At 52.2% G+C, this 17,482-nt stretch overlaps 1 protein-coding gene across 1 annotated transcript in view; it reads left to right on the top strand.

Moving 5' to 3' along the window:
• Positions 1 to 14,849, top strand: part of CTNNBL1 (catenin beta like 1) — a 206,210-nt gene extending 191,361 nt beyond the window's left edge. The window contains exons 14-16 of the mRNA XM_049779460.1: positions 3,095 to 3,232; positions 3,451 to 3,523; positions 14,658 to 14,849. Coding sequence (XP_049635417.1) covers positions 3,095 to 3,232; positions 3,451 to 3,523; positions 14,658 to 14,746 — 300 coding nt within the window. The 3' untranslated portion in view covers positions 14,747 to 14,849. The remainder of the gene's footprint in view (positions 1 to 3,094; positions 3,233 to 3,450; positions 3,524 to 14,657) is intronic.
• Positions 14,850 to 17,482: the final 2,633 nt, after the last annotated feature.

Below are 17,482 nucleotides of genomic sequence, written 5' to 3'. Positions count from 1 at the left end.
GTGCTCAGAACTTAATTCCTAGCTCTGTTGTGGCTCAAGGGACTTATGTGGGAGATGGGGGGTGGGGGGGGTGAACCCAAGTTGATTACATACAAGGCAAGCTTTCCTGCTCTCTTTAAATTTGGTAGTAACCCTATGATTAAGACCCCCTGGAAACTCGAACCACCTGTAAGTGCAAAGTCTTTGCAACAAATGCTTCATGCATGAGTGGAAGTCAGGAGCTGTTTTCCTTCCTGTAGCTGGGGGCTACAGGAGTCCGAAACAGGAAGTTATGATTATGAGTAAATGAGACGCTAAAGAGGCTCTTCTATTTTTAAACCTCTCGGCCATCAGTCCAGTGCCCCATGACTGCTTCGCAGACATTAGCACCATTAGCGGATTACCAAGGAATTTGCTACTAAATGGAGCTAGGAATTAGTGGTCGTGTTGCCAGGCAGTCTGTGAGGCCTGGCAAATGTGCCCAGAGCCCCTTCTGCCTCAGACAGGCCCTGAGGAGAGAGATGAAAGGCGCTCTCAAGCTGCTACAGGCTGGCCCCCTGGGCAAATAAAGAAGGACATTATCTGTATCTAAATAGTCTCCGAAGGGTTCTCCTGGGAGATGGATGGCCAAGGAGATAAGTCCTCTGAGTTTGGGAGAGTGGAAAGCTGGGTCCCCGGGGTTTCTGTCAGTGACAGGGCTGAGTTGTCAGTGGAAGTGCAGTCATAAAACGACAGATGGAATTAAGGAATGGATTGCTGTCATCGGAGCATGGAGTGAGTCCCTGTCCTCTTGGGCCTGTCTGCTGGTCATGCAGAGCAGGCTCCTCACCCCAGTCTCTTACTCAGAAGACCTACGGCCTCAGAGATGTCTTTTATTTTTCCCCTTTCCCTCATGATGTTTACTGAGCTGGGATCTGAAGGTGAATTCAATCCCCACTGTCTCAGAACACATAGTCTCCTCCCTCGTGAATCAAAAAGGAGTCTGAGATGCAGAAGTTGGGCATTGTGGAGGGGATGCATGAAGGAGGGGCTAGACCAGAGTGCACTGTGGACCAGCACTTGGCTTTGCATAAGCAAGGAAGGCTCTGCAGGAGATGCAGCCTAGGAATATTGTTGGGGAGCCTAAGCAGTAGCACAGCAGTAGTGCATTTGCCTTACACACTGCCGACAGGATTAACCCAGGTTCAATGCCCAGCATCTCATATGGTCTCCCAAGCCTTCAGGAGTGATTCCTGAGCACAGAGCCAAAAGTAACCCCTGAAGAGCACCGGGTGTGGCTCAAAAACCAAACCAAAACAAAAAAGAATATTGTTTGCTAGGGCCTGAGTGATAGTACAGCAGGTAAAGCACTTTCACTACACGAAGCTGATCCAGGTTCCATCCCCAACATCATATACAGTCCCTTGAGCCAGCAAGGAATGATTCCTGAGTCAGGAACAAGGAGTAAACCCAAAGCATTGCTGAGTGTGGCTCCCCCACATCCCCCCAAAAAAGATTGTGTGCTTCATAGCTATCCCCAGAAACTCTAGAAGGGCCCTGAGATGGAAAGGCTCTCTGTTCTTCCACAGTGATTATAGTACACCTCTTGGTGTTCAGAATTGTGCCATTAAATTATAGGATTTAAATGGCTGATATGTGAATCATAGTTCAGTAAGCAGCTTTTTATAGAAGAACCTACTTGGAAAAGGGACTGGCAGCACATCAAGGTCTTTGGCCTCCAGGAGGGTAGGACTTGGGCATTGAGGCACTAAGTCTCACATAGTTCAAGCTGACATACCACTGTGATATATCAGCAGAAGTACCTGCATCCCGGGGTTCTCCAGGGAGCCGAGAGTTGGGGAGCAAGAGGTCTTCACCCCTGTGTTTAATATACTTAGAGAAGAAGAGATTCAAGTGTATCTCAATGTATAGAACAAGGACAGAGGGGCCGGAGAGATAGCATGAAGGTAAGGCGTTTGCCTTTCATGCAGAAGGTCATCGGTTTGAATCCCGGCATCCCAGATGGTCACCCGAGCCTGCCAGGAGCGATTTCTGAGCGTGGAGCCAGGAGGAACCCCTGAGCGGTGCCGGGTGAGACCCAAAAACCAAAGAAAAAAGAAAAAAGAACAAGGACAGGAAGATGTGCAAAGGACTGGAGCGCTGGCTTGCACAGGAGACCCCTCCTGGTTCAGTCCCCTCCACAAGCATGGTCCCTGAGCACCACCAGGAACAACCTTGAGCAATGAGCCAAGAATAACCTCTAAGCATTGCCACATGTGAAAAGAAAAAAAGGAGAGAGAAAGAGAAGGAAGGGAGGGGAGGAAGAGAGAGAGAGAGAGAGAGAGAGAGAGAGAGAGAGAAAACCTGGGCAATAGTACAGTAATTAAGGTTCTTCCCTGTACAGCCAACTGAGGTTCATTCTCCGGCACCCCATGTGGTCCTCAACCCCATCAGGTAATCCCTGTAATCTAAGAGCAATGAGCACAGATTCAGGAGTCAGGTGTGAACGCTGGGGTTGGGGGGAGGGGGAGACAGAGACTCAGAGAGACAGAGAGAGAGAGAGACTAAATAGATTTGTGTCCCTTCAGATACTTTTTTGGGGCTTGGATACACAGGTGAGGTCTTTTTGACCTTAGTACATTATACAGAAAAGGGTCTCTCAGTTTTAGATTCCCAAGGCCTCTGTAGTCCCTTAAGACTGAGAATATAAGACTGGCCCCTCTGGAGTCGTGGCACAAGCATTAAGGCATCTGCCTTGCCCACACTAGCCTAGGATGGACCTCTGTTCGACCCCGCCCCCCCAAGCTCATAGCCAGGAGTAACCCCTGAGCATCACAGGGTGTGGCCTAAAAACAAAAAAAAAGAAGGCCAGCTGGGAAGCACAGGGGTCAGGGCACATGCTGCCAACTTCATTTGACCCCCAGCACCAGTGATTATGAATCCTCAGGCCCCAGTACTGAACCACTGGCCCTATTGCCTGAGACCAGTTAGGAGAGGCTCCTGGGCCTCAAAAAGCATAAGAAAGATGAGAAGTTGGGCTGGCCACTCTGGTATGTGTCGTGGCTGGACTCACAGCCTGTCCCCCTTTCTTCTCTGGACTATTTAATTCTCACTCCCAGCTTCTATTCCCTTCCAGGACATGGTCCGGCGTGGGGAGATCATTGACAGTGACACAGAGGATGAGTTCTTCCTCCGGCGCCTGGATGCCGGACTCTTTGTTCTCCAGCACATCTGCTACATCATGGCCGAGATATGCAACGCCAATGTCCCACAGGTACATGCACCCCACCAGCCTGTCTAGCCCTGCCTCCATCCTGGCCCCTGCAACAAGAGCTGGGAAGTCACAACCACATTCCCATCCTCATTGGGTCTTATCCTGGGAATCAAACCCTTCCCTGGGAGGAATTCTGATGCCCACCACCACCACCACCACCACCAAACAGTGCTGTGTTCTATATCCCGCCCATTCCTGTTCTTCCTCTCCCTGCCTAGATTCGCCAGAGGGTTCACCAGATCCTGAACATGAGAGGAAGCTCCATCAAGATTGTCAGACACATCATCAAGGGTGAGTCATCTGTGCCATGTCTGGGAATCTAGGTGTGGAGGGACTACTTTGGGGATCACTGTTGGGGTCATAAAGGACCGGTGCTCCATGTTCTCTGGATCAAACCTCAGACCTAAGGACTAAATCTGTGCCTCCAGATCTCTTTTGTCTAGTCCTGAAGACTGTCCTCATTACTCCCTGAAGTCCCTTTTAGAACTGGGAAAACAGAACTGGGAGCATTAAGGACAAGGCTGTATTTGGTTTGGTTTGGTTTTGAGGGGAGGAGTAGGGTGAAATGGCAGAATAAGTCTAGTTTCTAGTAGCAAAAGAAGATATTTTTTAAATTTTTATTGAGACCATTGTGAATTACAAGTCCTTCATAGTTGTATTTCAGGGATGCAGTGACAGTGAAGTAGGGCCATTCTCACCACCAGTGTTGACCTCCTTCCACCAATGTTCCCAGCGTGCATCCCCTATCTTCACCCTTGGTCCCCTGGTTTGCCAATGTGACAGGTCTATTTTAAGTTTAGATTGTTATAGTTTGGGTCTCTTGATTCTATTGACTTTGACTTTGGCTTGAATATTTAGTTCTGACCTTTTCTTTAATTATTTTTTGAGGAGGCAGAACTAAGAAGGTAATAAGAAAGACCTGGCTTGTACAAAGTGGTAGGGATTAAACTGAATTCATGTGGGTTAGAGATAGCACACTGGTAGGGCATTTGCCTTGTACGTGGCCAACTCAGGATAGACCTGGGTTTGATTTCCAGTATCCCAGATGGTCCCTGAGCCTGCCAGGAGTGATTTCTGAGTGCAGAGTCAGTAGTAACCTCTGAGTGCTGCTGGGTGTGGCCTAAAAAAAAACCGCTGAGTCCATGTGGCCTGTGCACCCCAAACCCTGTCCTTCCCTGATCCTTCGGCTCCAGCTCCGTGAAGAGAGCCATGTCCTTTTTGCCGCAGGAAAAGGTTTGCAGAGCTCATGTGAGACTTTCCAGACTGAGCCCTGCCCTGCTTGGTCTCTGAGTCCCACAAATGCTGTTCCCTCTTTTTTTTTTGTAGTTTTTATTGTTGTTGTTGTTGTTGTTGTTGTTGTTGTCATCAGGCCACACCTGGTGGTGTTCAGGGGTTCCTCCTGGCTCTGCACTCAGGAATTACTTACTCCTCGGGGATGCTGGGGATCAAACCTAGGTGGGGCTGTGTGCAAGGCAAGTGTCCTAGATGTTGTACTGTCACTCCAGTCTGATGCTTCTTGGCCTCAACCTGGCCCCAACCCCATAACTTCACCCTCAGCCACCCTGCACAGATTAATCTACCCTTGGGGCAGATCACACTGGCATTTGACTTGGAGGTGCTCATGACCCAAGAATTAGGGAGTGGAGATGGACAGGAGGGACTGCCTGTGGGACAGTCTTGCTCCCTCGGCTCTCATAGTGCTCCTTTCTGAGATGTAGGGGTAGAGGATGGTCCTCAGAGAGTCGCCTTGAAGTGGCCTCAAGAGCCCCAGTAGCACTGGGGAGGAGATAGGATGGAAGACCTACACAGCCCAGAGGAGAGATGTGCTGACCGGGATCTGGTTACTAGAGGGAGCTACCTCTGCTTCTCCCTGCACCTCTTTGGACATGGTCTCCAGTTTCTCTGGGGTGTTGTAGTTGCCTGAAGAGTAAAGGGAATGCCTAGGCCACATCTCACTCTTATAAGGTCGCCCAGTGTTAGCTGCCACAGAAGCTGGGAAATGTACAGGGACAATGATTTTCACACTGAGTCCTGCAGGAAGCTGTGCAAAAGGCACCACATGAGAAGGAAGGGGGAAGGACCAGAGTGACAGCACAATGGGTAGGGTATTTTCCTTGCACATCGACAACCCAGGATCAACCTGGGTTCGATCACCGGCATCCCATATGGTCGAGAGAGAGAGAGAGAGACAGAGACAGAGAGAAACTCAAGCGAAGGGCACAGGGGAGGGGCCGGAAGTGTCACACTTAGCCCTCAAAGGTGGACTAGGTTGGGAGCTGTCCAGCTATTTTGAAGATAGATGACATGTCTAAGGCATTGGAAGAGGAGACAGGCAGATGGGCACCCACTCATGATCTCCCCTAGCTTCTGCCCTCAGGGGCACCATAGGGATACCTCCCTCCCTCCTGCACTTACTTGTTTGCACCCACACGTTGCATGAGAACTTCTGCTTGTTCTCAGATCTCTGCATATAGGCTGCTTCCTACAAGCAAACTGTGATCTTGGGAGAAGGGTATGTTTTTACAAGGAGGAGGGAAGTGTTCTTCCAAGATCCTGGCTCAGAGAGCTGAGGCTGCCCTGCCTTCTCAGCCCAGGAGCTGGCCTACTGCTCACCACCCCACATCCCAGCTTGTCTCCTCTCCTCCCCCCTTATCCCAGCCTGTCCCCTCTGTCCCATGTCCATCCACACACCAAGCATACTGGAGACCGGATGCATAATTGTTGATGAATGTCCAGGCAGCGGGCAGGGGCACGGTCTCCACTCTGCTTCCTGATCCTCTTGGTCCAGCTTCATCTTGCGGGCATCTCCCTGGCCCACAGTTCTCACTTTTCTCAGCAGCCTTAGCCCGCTCCTAACAGTTTTGTCTTCACACTGGCTCGGGATTGGCCGCATCCCCCCATCTGCATTTCCCATTCGAGCCCCTGCCCTCGTCCCTTCCCCTCCCTGTCTCTGCCTGTGACTTTATTTATTTATGCCTTTGTTTACTCCTACTGCACGTCTCCTCCACTTGTGTGTAAGCTCCACATTGGCTGGTTCCCTGTGCCACCTCCCTCTGCATAGGACTGTGCTGGGTACCCAGGGGGCACCCCATGAAGAATCTAAGTGTTGTGGATCTCCCTTCCACAAATGCCTTCAATCCAAAACCCAGCTCATGAGACTGGCTGTGCACCGGGCTTCTATCCCCAGGCTCATATCCCGGTGATGTGTTTCTTCTTTGTAGTGGCAGGCTGGATGCCTCAGAGATCACCCCAACCACCCCCTACCTCCACCCCAGCTGAAGAGACTCTCCAAGGGTGACTTTCAATACATTGCCCAGTTTCTGGCTCCAGAGCCTGTGAGAGGCGCCTGTCCTGTCCTGCAGACTCTGCCTGGCTCTTGGAAGCCGATTACAACATGCTAAGTGCTGTGAACACTGTGAACAGGGAGAACAGGTGGGTGGGCTCTCAACCCACCTGTCTGACAATGGTGTCCCCATGGAGAGGGTGTTGATGCAGGACTGGAGGCCCCTAGCTAGGCTGGGCCACACACTGGTCTTCTGAAGAACTCTGACCCTTTGGCAGAGGGGTTGCTGGCTGGAGCACTGGTGATGGGGGCGTCTCTGGGAGGCTTCTCATGCATGGAGAGTTTGGGACCCTGGCAGTATGTGGAGCCCTAGAGAGCCGCGTTCATGCAGGAGCATGGAACCCAAAGTCATTCTTGTGGAAGAGCTCACCAAGGTGGGGAATCGTACTGCTGATGGAGGGTCCAGGTCTCAGTGCAGTTGCTGGCACATCCCAGGGCAGCCCCTGGCAGTGATAGGGCCTCACCTCTTCAGTGCCCGCCTCCCCCCAACCCCCATCTGTGAGAAGACACAGAGCAGGATGGCTCATCAGTCCCCTCTGATTTCAATCTTGCTTTTCACTTTAGCTTGCTTCTTCTTTTTTTTTAACATACTAATTAGATGCAAGCGTTTCCCTTTGATTTTATGGCCTACATATTTTCCAAGTTTTGCTGGCAGGATGACAGTTGATGTATCCCTCGGGGTCTTGGAAAACGCTGATGAGGCAAGCCCAGCGGGGACTCTTCCTGTTATATTTCGGTCCCCTTTCTCACCATTCTCCTCCCTCCTTTCCTATCAGGGGCACGGAGAGAGCTGGGAATAATTGATAGCTCATTAAAGCCCTTCTTTCCTGCATAGTGCTTACTCGGCACCGCCCGTGTCCAGCCTCGCCTGGTGCAGGCAGAGCCTGGGGCCTGGGACCTGGAATGTCCACAGATGGGCTTAGGCCTTGCTCCAGACAGGCAGCTCAGACCCCACACACCTCAAATCCAGCAGCTTTCTCCCTGCCCTCCCACTTCTGGAGCTGACCCAGGACTGGCACAGAGAAGGGGCACCATTCATGCCCAACGGGGGCCCAGTACAGAAACTTTCGTGCTGTTTTAGAAATCTCTGATCATGATAGTTAGACTGTGTCTGAACTTGGTGGCCTCCATGCTAGACTTTAGTTTGGGGCCACACACAACAATGCTCAGAAGTTACTCGTGGCGATCCTCAGGGAATCATAAGGGATGTCGGGGATCAAACCCAGCTCCATCATGTGTGAGGCACCCACACTACCCTCTATACCAGGGGTCTCAAACTCAATTTACCTGGGGGCCGCAGGAGGCAAAGTCGGGGTGATCCTTGAGTGCAAAGTCAGTAGTAAGCCTTGATCATTGGGGGGTGTGACCCAAACAACTAAAACAAAACAAAACAAAAAAAGATTCCTCTAGGGCAGAGCCACAAAATGTTGTACGGAGGGCCGCAAACGGCCCGCGGGCTACGAGTTTGAGACCACTGCTCTATTCTATCTATCCCTTCTATGGCAGACTTTTAAAGGTGTTTTTTTTCTGGGAAAGTATGACCACAGGCTGCATTTCAAAGAGGAGAAAGAGACTTTCAGAAACCAATGTCTGTTCCCCAGTCACTGGGCATGTGGAGCCCAGACATACAGCCCACCCCAGGGTCCTGCCTAGCCTGCCTAACACATGGAGCCACGTGGTCAGACTGGCCTTAAAGAACGAGGAACAGGCTTCAGGATCTTCCACCACTGCCCAGTCCCCCAGCTCTGAATGGGCATCTGTGAAGCAAAGGAACTTGGGAGGCCACTGGGGTTCCTTGGGGGCTGTGTGCCCTCATCACTAGGCAGTGCTTGGTACCAAGTGGGATCCAGCGGCCTGTTCTGTTCCCTGGTAGACAGCTGGAGGGGCCAGGAGGGAACACAGAGGAAACACTTGCTCTCCTATGTTTTGCATTGTGGTCAGGCAGACTTGAGAGTCACCATTTATTTCAACCTTTGCCACTCAGCACCCACCATCTACCCACAGAAGTTATCTCCTCCTGCAGAACAGAAGTGTTGCACCCACTGAATCACCCCCCACCTCCCCCACTTCCTCCCCACTCTGCCTACCTTTCTGCCTAAAGGACTGTACGGGACTAGAGGTGCCTGCACAGGATAGTCCTGGCCAGGGTGGGGACACATACCCAGCGGATTCAACCCCTGCATGTGGTTTCTCAGCTGCTGAGCCTGAATCCCAGAGCCAGCCAAAGCCACCATGGGCACATGTCTTGTTCTAGGCCCAACGAAAACGGATGGGGCATTGAGTGCCCAGCCTAGAGGGGAGGGTCACAGAGAAGAGCTTAGAGACTCATGAACCCAAAATGCACAGGTGGCAGAAAGCCTGAGCCAGGGCATCAGCTGGGCATCAACGGGGGTGGCACCATGGCCTTGATTTCCTTGTCTCTTCAGGGCTCAGAGATACCTGTATCGTTCCCATTTTAGTATATGTGCTGCCAAAACGAGCACTGGCTCAGAGATCTCTTCAAAGCTCATCCATGTGTATTTCCAGGTGGACAGGTCTCGGCAGCCTGAGCTCTGCCTCTGAAGCAGCAAAACTGTGGGAGCCCAGAGGATTTTTTTTTCATGACATGTGGGCGGTGGGTGGGTGGGAGACTTTTACTGGGTGTCACAGTGACTACCCACATGGTGGGGGTCAGGGTACAGGAGAAGGTCCTTGGGAGAGCTGTGTTCCTCTTCAGCCCTGGTTTATTCATCCCTGCAACAAGTGGCAGCCCACATGCTCAGCGTGCCTGGAGAGTGCCTTGTGCTGGCTGGCATACAAGTGCCCGCAGCCTCAACATGCCCTGTCAGATGGAACCTGAGACACAATTCCCCCGGGAGTTGGAAGGGGAGGGGGGCTGCTCGTGAGGGTTGAGTGATGGACGGCTGTGCCAAGTTGGAAGGCTGAGTGACGCCACTGCAGGAAGCGAAGGTCAGATGCACTCAGAGGCCTGCAAGCATGCATGCTCAGTGCACGGGGCTCCTTCCCTCCTCCCTCCCTCCTTCCTCCTTTCTCTTCTCTTTCCTTCTCTCCGTTCCCTCGTTCCTTTCTTTCCTTCTTCCTTTCCTCCCTCCCCTCCTTCCTCCCTCCCTTTCTTCCTTCTTCCCTCCCTTCTTTCCTTCCTTCACTTCTTCCTTCCTTTCCTGCCTTTTCTTTACTCCTTCCCTGTTTCTTTCTTACTCCCTTCTTTTTCTCACTTCCTTCACTACTTCCTCCCCTTCTTCCTTCTCTCCCTTCCCTCCTACCTTTCTTTCCTTTTCTTCCTTTCCTTCACTCCTTTCCTTTTTTGGGGGGGGGGTATTTGTTTTGGTGCCACACCCTGCAGCACTCAGAGGTTATTTCTGGCTCTGCACTTAGAAGTCAGTCCTAGCAGGCTTGGGGGACCATATGGGATGCCTGGAATCCAACCAGGGTTCATCCAGGGTTGGCAGCGTGCAAGGCAAATGCCCTACCACTGTGCTATTGCTCCAGCCCTCCTTTCCTTTACTTTTTTTTTGGGGGGGGTTACACTCGGCAGTACTCAGGGGTTATTCCTGGCTCTATGCTCAGAAATCGCTCCTGGCAGCCTCAGGGGCCATATGGGATGCCGGGATTCAATCACCATCCTTCTGCATGCAAGGCAAATGCCTTACCTCCATGCTATCTCTCTGGGCCCCCCCTTTCCTTTTCTTTCTTTCTTTTTTTTTTTTTTTTTGTTTTTGATGCTCAGGGGTTACTCCTGGCTAAGTGCTCAGGAACTGCCCCTGGCTTGGGGGGACCATATGGGACGCGAACCGTGGTCCTTCCTTGGCTAGCACTTGCAAGGCAGACACCTTACCTCTAGCGCCACCTCGCCGGCCCCTCCTTTTCTTTCTTACTTTCTTCATTCTTTTTCTCACTTTCTTCCTTCTCTTTTTTTTTTTTTTTTTTTTTTTTTGGTTTTTGGGCCATACCTGGCAGGTACGGGGGACCATATGGGACACCGGGATTCGAACCAACCACCTTTGGTCCTGGATCAGCTGCTTGCAAGGCAAACGCCGCTGTGCTATCTCTCCCGGGCCCATTCCTTCTCTTCCTTTTCATTCACTCAGTCTTTTATTTCTCCTTCTCTCCCTCCCTCTTTCCTTCCTTCCTTCCTTCCTTCCTTCCTTCCTTTCTTCCTTCCTTCCTTCCTTCCTTCCCTCCCTTCCTCCCTCCCTCCTTCCTCCCTCTCCCTCCTTTCTTCCCTCCTGTGCCTTGTGCTCACCCAAAGCTGATGGTCTCCTGGCTCAAATGAAGAAATGAAAGACTGGAAACTCATCTTTTCCAGCCAGGTACCCTGTCCTCTGGGACTGACTGCTATTGGCAGTGGGGCCATTCCTTTTCTCCCAATAGTCCTAGTTCCACCATGTCCCCCAGGAAAGGTGGCCCTGGAGTCCTATTCAAGTCTCCCAGAGCAGCTTGGGCCGTTGAGACGCCCCTGTTCATTGCTGCGCTGGAATTCCCGCCATCCTCAATGGCCTCTTCTTTCCCACTTTCTGTCTGACGATGATTTCTCGCTGTTCAAGGATGTTCAGTGTGAAAATATTGACTTTCTCCTTCCCTCGCCCCCTCTCCCTTTCTCTTGCATTTTTAAAGGTTGAGCATGTAAGGTGCAGGGAACTATGCCCAGCTGATGGGCATGTCCGGTCTGTGCCCAGGAAGACCAGACCTTCCCCACCAGGCCCGTGCCCCTCTCCCTCCTGACATAAACTGAACAGCTTGTATTCTGTGTCTGAATAGTAAACCTGCTGTCTAAAGTTTGCTTTAATATTTATGCGTTCAGCACTGCTGCCTGGTTTTGAGCTCCATCAAAGCCTTTATTATAAGAGCATTGGAGAATGCAGGGAACTAGAGGGGGAGTTGATGTGGGCACCATCTTGTTCCCCCCACTCTTCTCCTTCCTTTCCCCCTCCTGCCCCTCCTCTCCCTCACCCTTGCCCATGGAAGCTCTCCCTTCATCTAGCACCTTTTTCCTGTATATATTCTCTCTCTCTCTCTCTCTCATCACACACACACACACACACACACACACACACACACACACACACACACACACACAGAGCAAAGAGAACTCTTTCCCCCAGACCTCTGGGAGGGAGCTGTTCAATATTTATAAACTGCTGCAGCAACTAGAATAACCAGAGTAGCTGGCACCACCAAGATTTGCTCCAGATAGACTAATCTGGAAACAAAGAATGGGTAGAGATGAGGTGTAGAAGGTGCAGGGCCAGGTAAGGCCTGGCAGCTGCTGGGTGAGCTGGTGGGGGGTTGGGGGAGACAGCTCCCGGGTGCATGCTGGCCACTCACTGCCCCTCACCTGGCCTCCCCTGAAAGCTGCCTCCAACTCAGACTTTCTGACTTTCACTTTCCCTAAGAGAGAGGCCTTTTTCTGTCTTGCTCCCTCTTATAGCCCAGCACGTGTCCCCTGCCCTCTGCCCACTAGGGTCTTCCCTTAATGGAGGCTTCCCTGCAGGATGGAAAGCAGAGGGGAGGCAGAGGGGAAAGCAGCCACCCAGGGCTAAGTGCTCATAGTCAGGGTTCGCACCTCCACTCACAATGCTGTAAGCTCTGGTCCTGCAGGGAAGAGTCCTGTTCTGATCACTGGTGCATAGGGCAATCCAGTAGACAGACAGTCAGACACACACACACACACACACACACATAGGGCAACCCAGTAGACAGTCAGAGAGAGACACACATACACACACACACACACACACGCATGCAAATCAGCCCATTTCCTGTTATCTCCTTCCTACAGTGCTGAGCACCTCGAGCAGTCTGTGCCCTGCCACAAGCACTGTCCTCTGCCTCCTGCCTGATCCCTAGAAAGAGCCTGGGCCCTCTGGGAAGCGGGAAGTGGGCCTGCCTGGGAAAATTATTGCCCCCAAGGAGCAAACTGTTTCTCCGTTCCCCTCCCTCTGGCTCAAAGAATACATTAGGAGAGCAAAGTATTAGTTCAATCCATTAAGACTCTCTTTCAGACCGTGCCTCTGGGGGTATTAAATGGTATAAATGGTCATTTCTCTCTCCTGGGGCGGCCACTAGATCTGGCACTGTGAGGAGATGGCCCTGCCCTGCTGTGCCCGTGGCCTGCGTCTGCCCACCCCGCTCCTGATCTCCCCAGGCCCGGCCAGGGCACCAGGCCACCTTGCCGCACCACACCACACCACACCACACCACACCACACCACACCACACCACACCTGAAGGCCGCTCAGCCGTTTGCTGCAGGAGGTGATGGATAGGCCTACCGGAGGAAGATGATTTCCTGGGGGAGACACAGCTGGCACGTCTCAATTCCAAGTCGCCTTTTTTTCCAGCATGTGTCCAAAGTAATAAAGAGGAAGGAGGGAAAATGAAGAGGTGTTGGAGCAAGACTGTTTTCTAGCATGGGTGCTAGGGGGGCCAGCATTCTTTCTCCCTTCTCCCCTGTCTTGGCCTGATTGGAATCAGCAGATGTTTTATTATGCAGAAGCCTCACTCTGTAGAGTTCTCTGCAGGGTTTCCTCTCAGGTCCGCCCACCCAGGGATGGGGGGCAGATATGCCTGTAGCTCTCCTAGTCCACTCTTCTGCGCCTGCCCAGCTGCCTCTCCTCCACGCCTACCCCTCTGCCTCACAAAGCTCCTGTCTAGAGCGGGACAGAGGTCTAGGCTAGGAGACTAGGCCCTGAGGCACGTTGCAGGCAGAGCGGGGTTGCCTACAAGAGGCCTCGCTTGTCTTGAGCAGAGGAGATGAAGAGGGGCTATGCATTTCTTTAACCTGTGCTTGGTCCTTGATGTTCATTTGATTAGATTCAGAGGGTGGTCTGTGTTGGAGGTTAGTATGGATGGTCCTTCCAGCCTCTTCCACCAAGAATTCCTTTCCCAAGGGAAGTGACTTTTGTTCCTAATACTGAGGTCTCAGGATGGAAATATACATGTCAGCGTCTGGCCGCACAGTCCATCTCTGCTCCGCAACCAAAGCCTCATGTCCCTCCATCACTGGACAGCGGCTTCCTTTCCCACCCACTTCCCCTTGGTAATTAACATGCATTGAAATTTTTGCCATCTAAGAATCTCTTGTCTGGTTTGACCTTGGGTTTTTTGGTCTGCCTTGTGTGAGTGAGGTCATGTGGTCTGTGTCCTCATCCTCCTGACTTCCTTTAGTAACACAGGGTGCCTGTGTTGTTATAAGGGCTGAACTTCACCTTCCACATCAATGAGTGGCCTGTGGTATATGTAGACACCCATGTCCAGAGCAGACTCAAGATGTAAATATCTGAAATAGAAGGCAAAAGTGAAATGTGAAATGCTCAGTGATAGATTGTTGGTTACATCTCCACTGGTCAGGGAAGCAGAATCAAAAGTAAACAAATAGGACTACATCACTTTAAAAAGCTGGTAAGGGACCAAAGAGATAGCCCAGCAGTAGGGCATTTGCCTTGCAAACTGATCCAGGACAGACAGTGGTTCAAATCTCAGCATCCCATATGGTCCCCCTGCCTGCCAGGAGCAATTTCAGAGCGAGTGCAGAGCCAGGAGTAATCCCTGAGTGGCGCCAGGTGTGACCCCAAAAACAAAAAAAGTAAATAAATAAAAATAAAAAAATAAAAAGCTATTAAGAGCCAAAGAGATAATACAGAAGAGAAGGTATTCACTGTGCACATAAGCCAGCCCTGGTTTGATCCCTGGTACTACATATGGTCCCCTGAGTACCACCAGAGCCGGGAATAGCCCCTTTTCATCCCCAGTGAGGAGACAGACCGTCAAGTGCTGACCATGCAGGGACCAAGCATTGACTCCAAAGCAACTGCTCGGGAATCGAGATGTTTCTAGCAGTGCTCATCTACTTTACATCTCTTTGATGGGATGGGATGGTGGGAAAGGTGAGGAAGCCTGTCCAGGACAGAGAGCTCACGTGTACTGGTGAGCGACAGGGTCTGGCTAAGGTGGGGATGAGGGAGCCCTGGGTAAGCTGGCTGACAGCGTAGGCACAAGCCCAGAGCTTGAGCAGCTAGGATCTAGGAGCGTTGGGGTGGCCCACACCTCAGCATCACACCTGACCCTGCCTTTGTCTCCCCAGAGTACGCGGAGAGCATCGGGGACGGCCGGACCCCAGAGTTCCGGGAGAATGAGCAGAAGCGCATCCTGGGTCTGCTGGAGAACTTCTAGGATCCTGAGGCCCTGGGTGGCGCAACACTCCTCCCTGCCTGTCTCTGGGAAGCCTGGCACTGCAAGGCCTGACTTTTTGGACTTATTAAAGCTAGTTTTGGTACCCCGGGCTGGCCTTCTTTTTACGTGTCCCTCCATTCAGCATCTCACAGCAGCTGTCGGGTCTCTGCAGAAGGTCAAGGTGGGCTCACTCTCCCAGGGAGAAAACAAGCACAGAGGTCAGGGGGTCAATAGCCAAGCTGCCCGGTTTCTGAAAGTGGGGAGCCTGGACAAGTGACTGTTCGGATGTGAAAACCCAAGCAGGCTCCCAGGACCCCGCACTGCCCTGTGGGCCACACACTCACTGGCGGGAGAAACTGGGAGTCGAGAATGGTCCAAGTTGGACCCACCCAGAGTGAGTGAGTCTCTCTAAGGCTCAGGCATGTCCAAGTACCAGGTGATTTAGGGGCAAGGTGGTGGAATTCCATGCTGTTGCTTGAGAGAAGGCTTGGCCTGGGGTTCAATTTGGAAGAGACACAAGACTGACTGACTTGGGTCTCACTCCCGGTCCCCGGCCAGCACACTCATCCTCCTGTGGAGGAGGGGAAAAGGCACACAGGGTGCTCCGAGTTACCTGCCCTCTGGGAATGTCCCTACTCACAGAGTATGAGCACATCTAGCCAGAATTATTGTACCAGGGGCCGGAGCGATAGCACAGTGGTAGGGCATTTGCCTCGCACACGGCCGACCTGGGAAGAAACCAGATTTGATCCCCTGTATCCCATATGGTCCCCTGAGTCTGCCAGGAGGCATTCCTGAGCACTGCTGGGTATGGCGCAAAAACCATAAAAACAAAAAACAAAACAAAGCAAAAAAACCCAGAATTATTGTACCTGGATGCCCTTCTAGGCTACCACCACCAGGACGATGAAGAGGAGGTGCCCAGGGTGCCCATCCCAGGGCTGGTGTAGGGACAAAGCTGGCCCGTTCCAGCAAATGTGCCAGGGTGTCATGATCTCCTGAAGCAGGGTCACTCATCACCTGGGTTTAGTTACTTCCCTGCCTGTCCCTCCTGCTTTGTAGGCCAGCACAAGCATGTGCCCTACGCTTTCCCTCTGCTCTTCCTCACTGGCACTACAGCCTACCAGCAACAGCTCTCCAGAAAGGTAAGGGACCAACCAAGACCTATGCCCCAAACTAGGTCTGTGTGACTCTCCAGGCCGTGCTCCCTATGGACCCACAGCTGACAGGACACTTCTCTTCATCCCACTATATCTCAGGCATCATGGAGCATAAAGCAACTCCCCGCTGTCACAACAGACTGGCGCTCAGTTCATTACATGGTCACAGTCCTTCAGCCTGTTCCTCAGGGCTGTTCTAACCAGGTACATTTACCTCAGAAGTTCAGAGTGGAACAAGCAGTGAGTCTCCTCCACCCGCTGGGCCTTGTGTCTATGGAAGTCACTGCTGTCACCTGCTCACCCTCCAGAGGCCTTTGGTCCAGCAATGCCCCAGCTCTGTTCAGCTGCCACTCCAACACCCTCAAGGCACCTCAGAACACAGAGTGGGGAACTGACTCAGGCCAGTCAGATCCTTTCGAAGACCTCACTTCACAAGCTCCTATGTGAGCCCAGGCCCCCCTGCTAGAAAAGTGTCAACTCGCCTCCGTTCCCTATCTACCACCTGGATCCCTTTTCCCATGATTCTGTCTTGAAAGGACTTGGGCCAGTGTGAGGCACATAATCCCTCAGGATTTGGGGAGTGGACTATGCTATTTCAGGAATGGGGGTGGGGGCTACTGGAGACAGCATGAGGAAATACCTTGACTCCATTGTAAAAACTCATCTCAGGAGACAAGCTGAAAACCCTCACACTGATGTCCTCGCCCCAGTGGCTCCAGCCTCCATTTCTGGGTCTGCAGGCTCTTCTGGGGATCACCAGCAACCCCCCTCCACACAGAGCCCGTCCTGTCCATCCTGGCATGCCCAGCTGTCCAGCACCCGGCCTGACCTTCTGTCAGAGCAGCAACCTCTTCATGGCCCTGTTTGTTTGTAGCAGCTGCAAGATGGACTGTATAATTTAGAGAGAGTGTGAGAGCTTGTTCTCTTTCAAAGGGAGATAGAAAGGTCAGGGGAGCCACAGGCACTTGCAGTCCCCACTCACTGTTCCAGGAGGCCCTTGTACCACTACCAGAGCAGCAATTTGGGGGCAACCAGGAGCTGAGATGCACCTTTCTACAGGAGGAGGCCTCGTGATCAGACTTTCTTACACGCGCCCTCCCCCAGGAAGGTAATAGGGAGCCGTGATTTACGCCTGCCATGGTCCTCAGAACACATGGAAGTGATGGGGTCGGCAGTGAGGCCTGTCTATGGTGTGGGCTAGAATAGGACAAGCTACCCTTCCCCTTGTCCCTGGTGTGGCAGCTCATGCCTGTGGATAAACTGTCCAGAGTGTTAAATGAACTGGGAATCCCCTGCCTGGTGTCCCAGGCTCCCCGTGCCTCTCCCCAAGCAGCAGCCAAGTTCCTCAGATTCCTTCAGAGTTGTGTTCCCATGTGAGTGCAACACAGAAAACAGTGGCTTCTGGGTGCTGCCCCTCACTGTCCCCCTAAATGTGCAGCTGCACTCAACAGCAAGTTCATGGCCTCCGAGGACGAGAGGTTGCCTCTTTGGGCTGCTCCTGAGCTCTGTGGAAGAGACACTCATTCATCTCCCATGTGAGCATCTGCTCCTGGCAGTGCTGCCAAGGTGGAGAGCA

Source organism: Suncus etruscus, chromosome 9, assembly GCF_024139225.1.
Source record: "Suncus etruscus isolate mSunEtr1 chromosome 9, mSunEtr1.pri.cur, whole genome shotgun sequence".
NCBI lineage: Eukaryota > Metazoa > Chordata > Mammalia > Eulipotyphla > Soricidae > Suncus > Suncus etruscus.
This window is presented reverse-complemented; position numbering and strand designations above follow the sequence as displayed.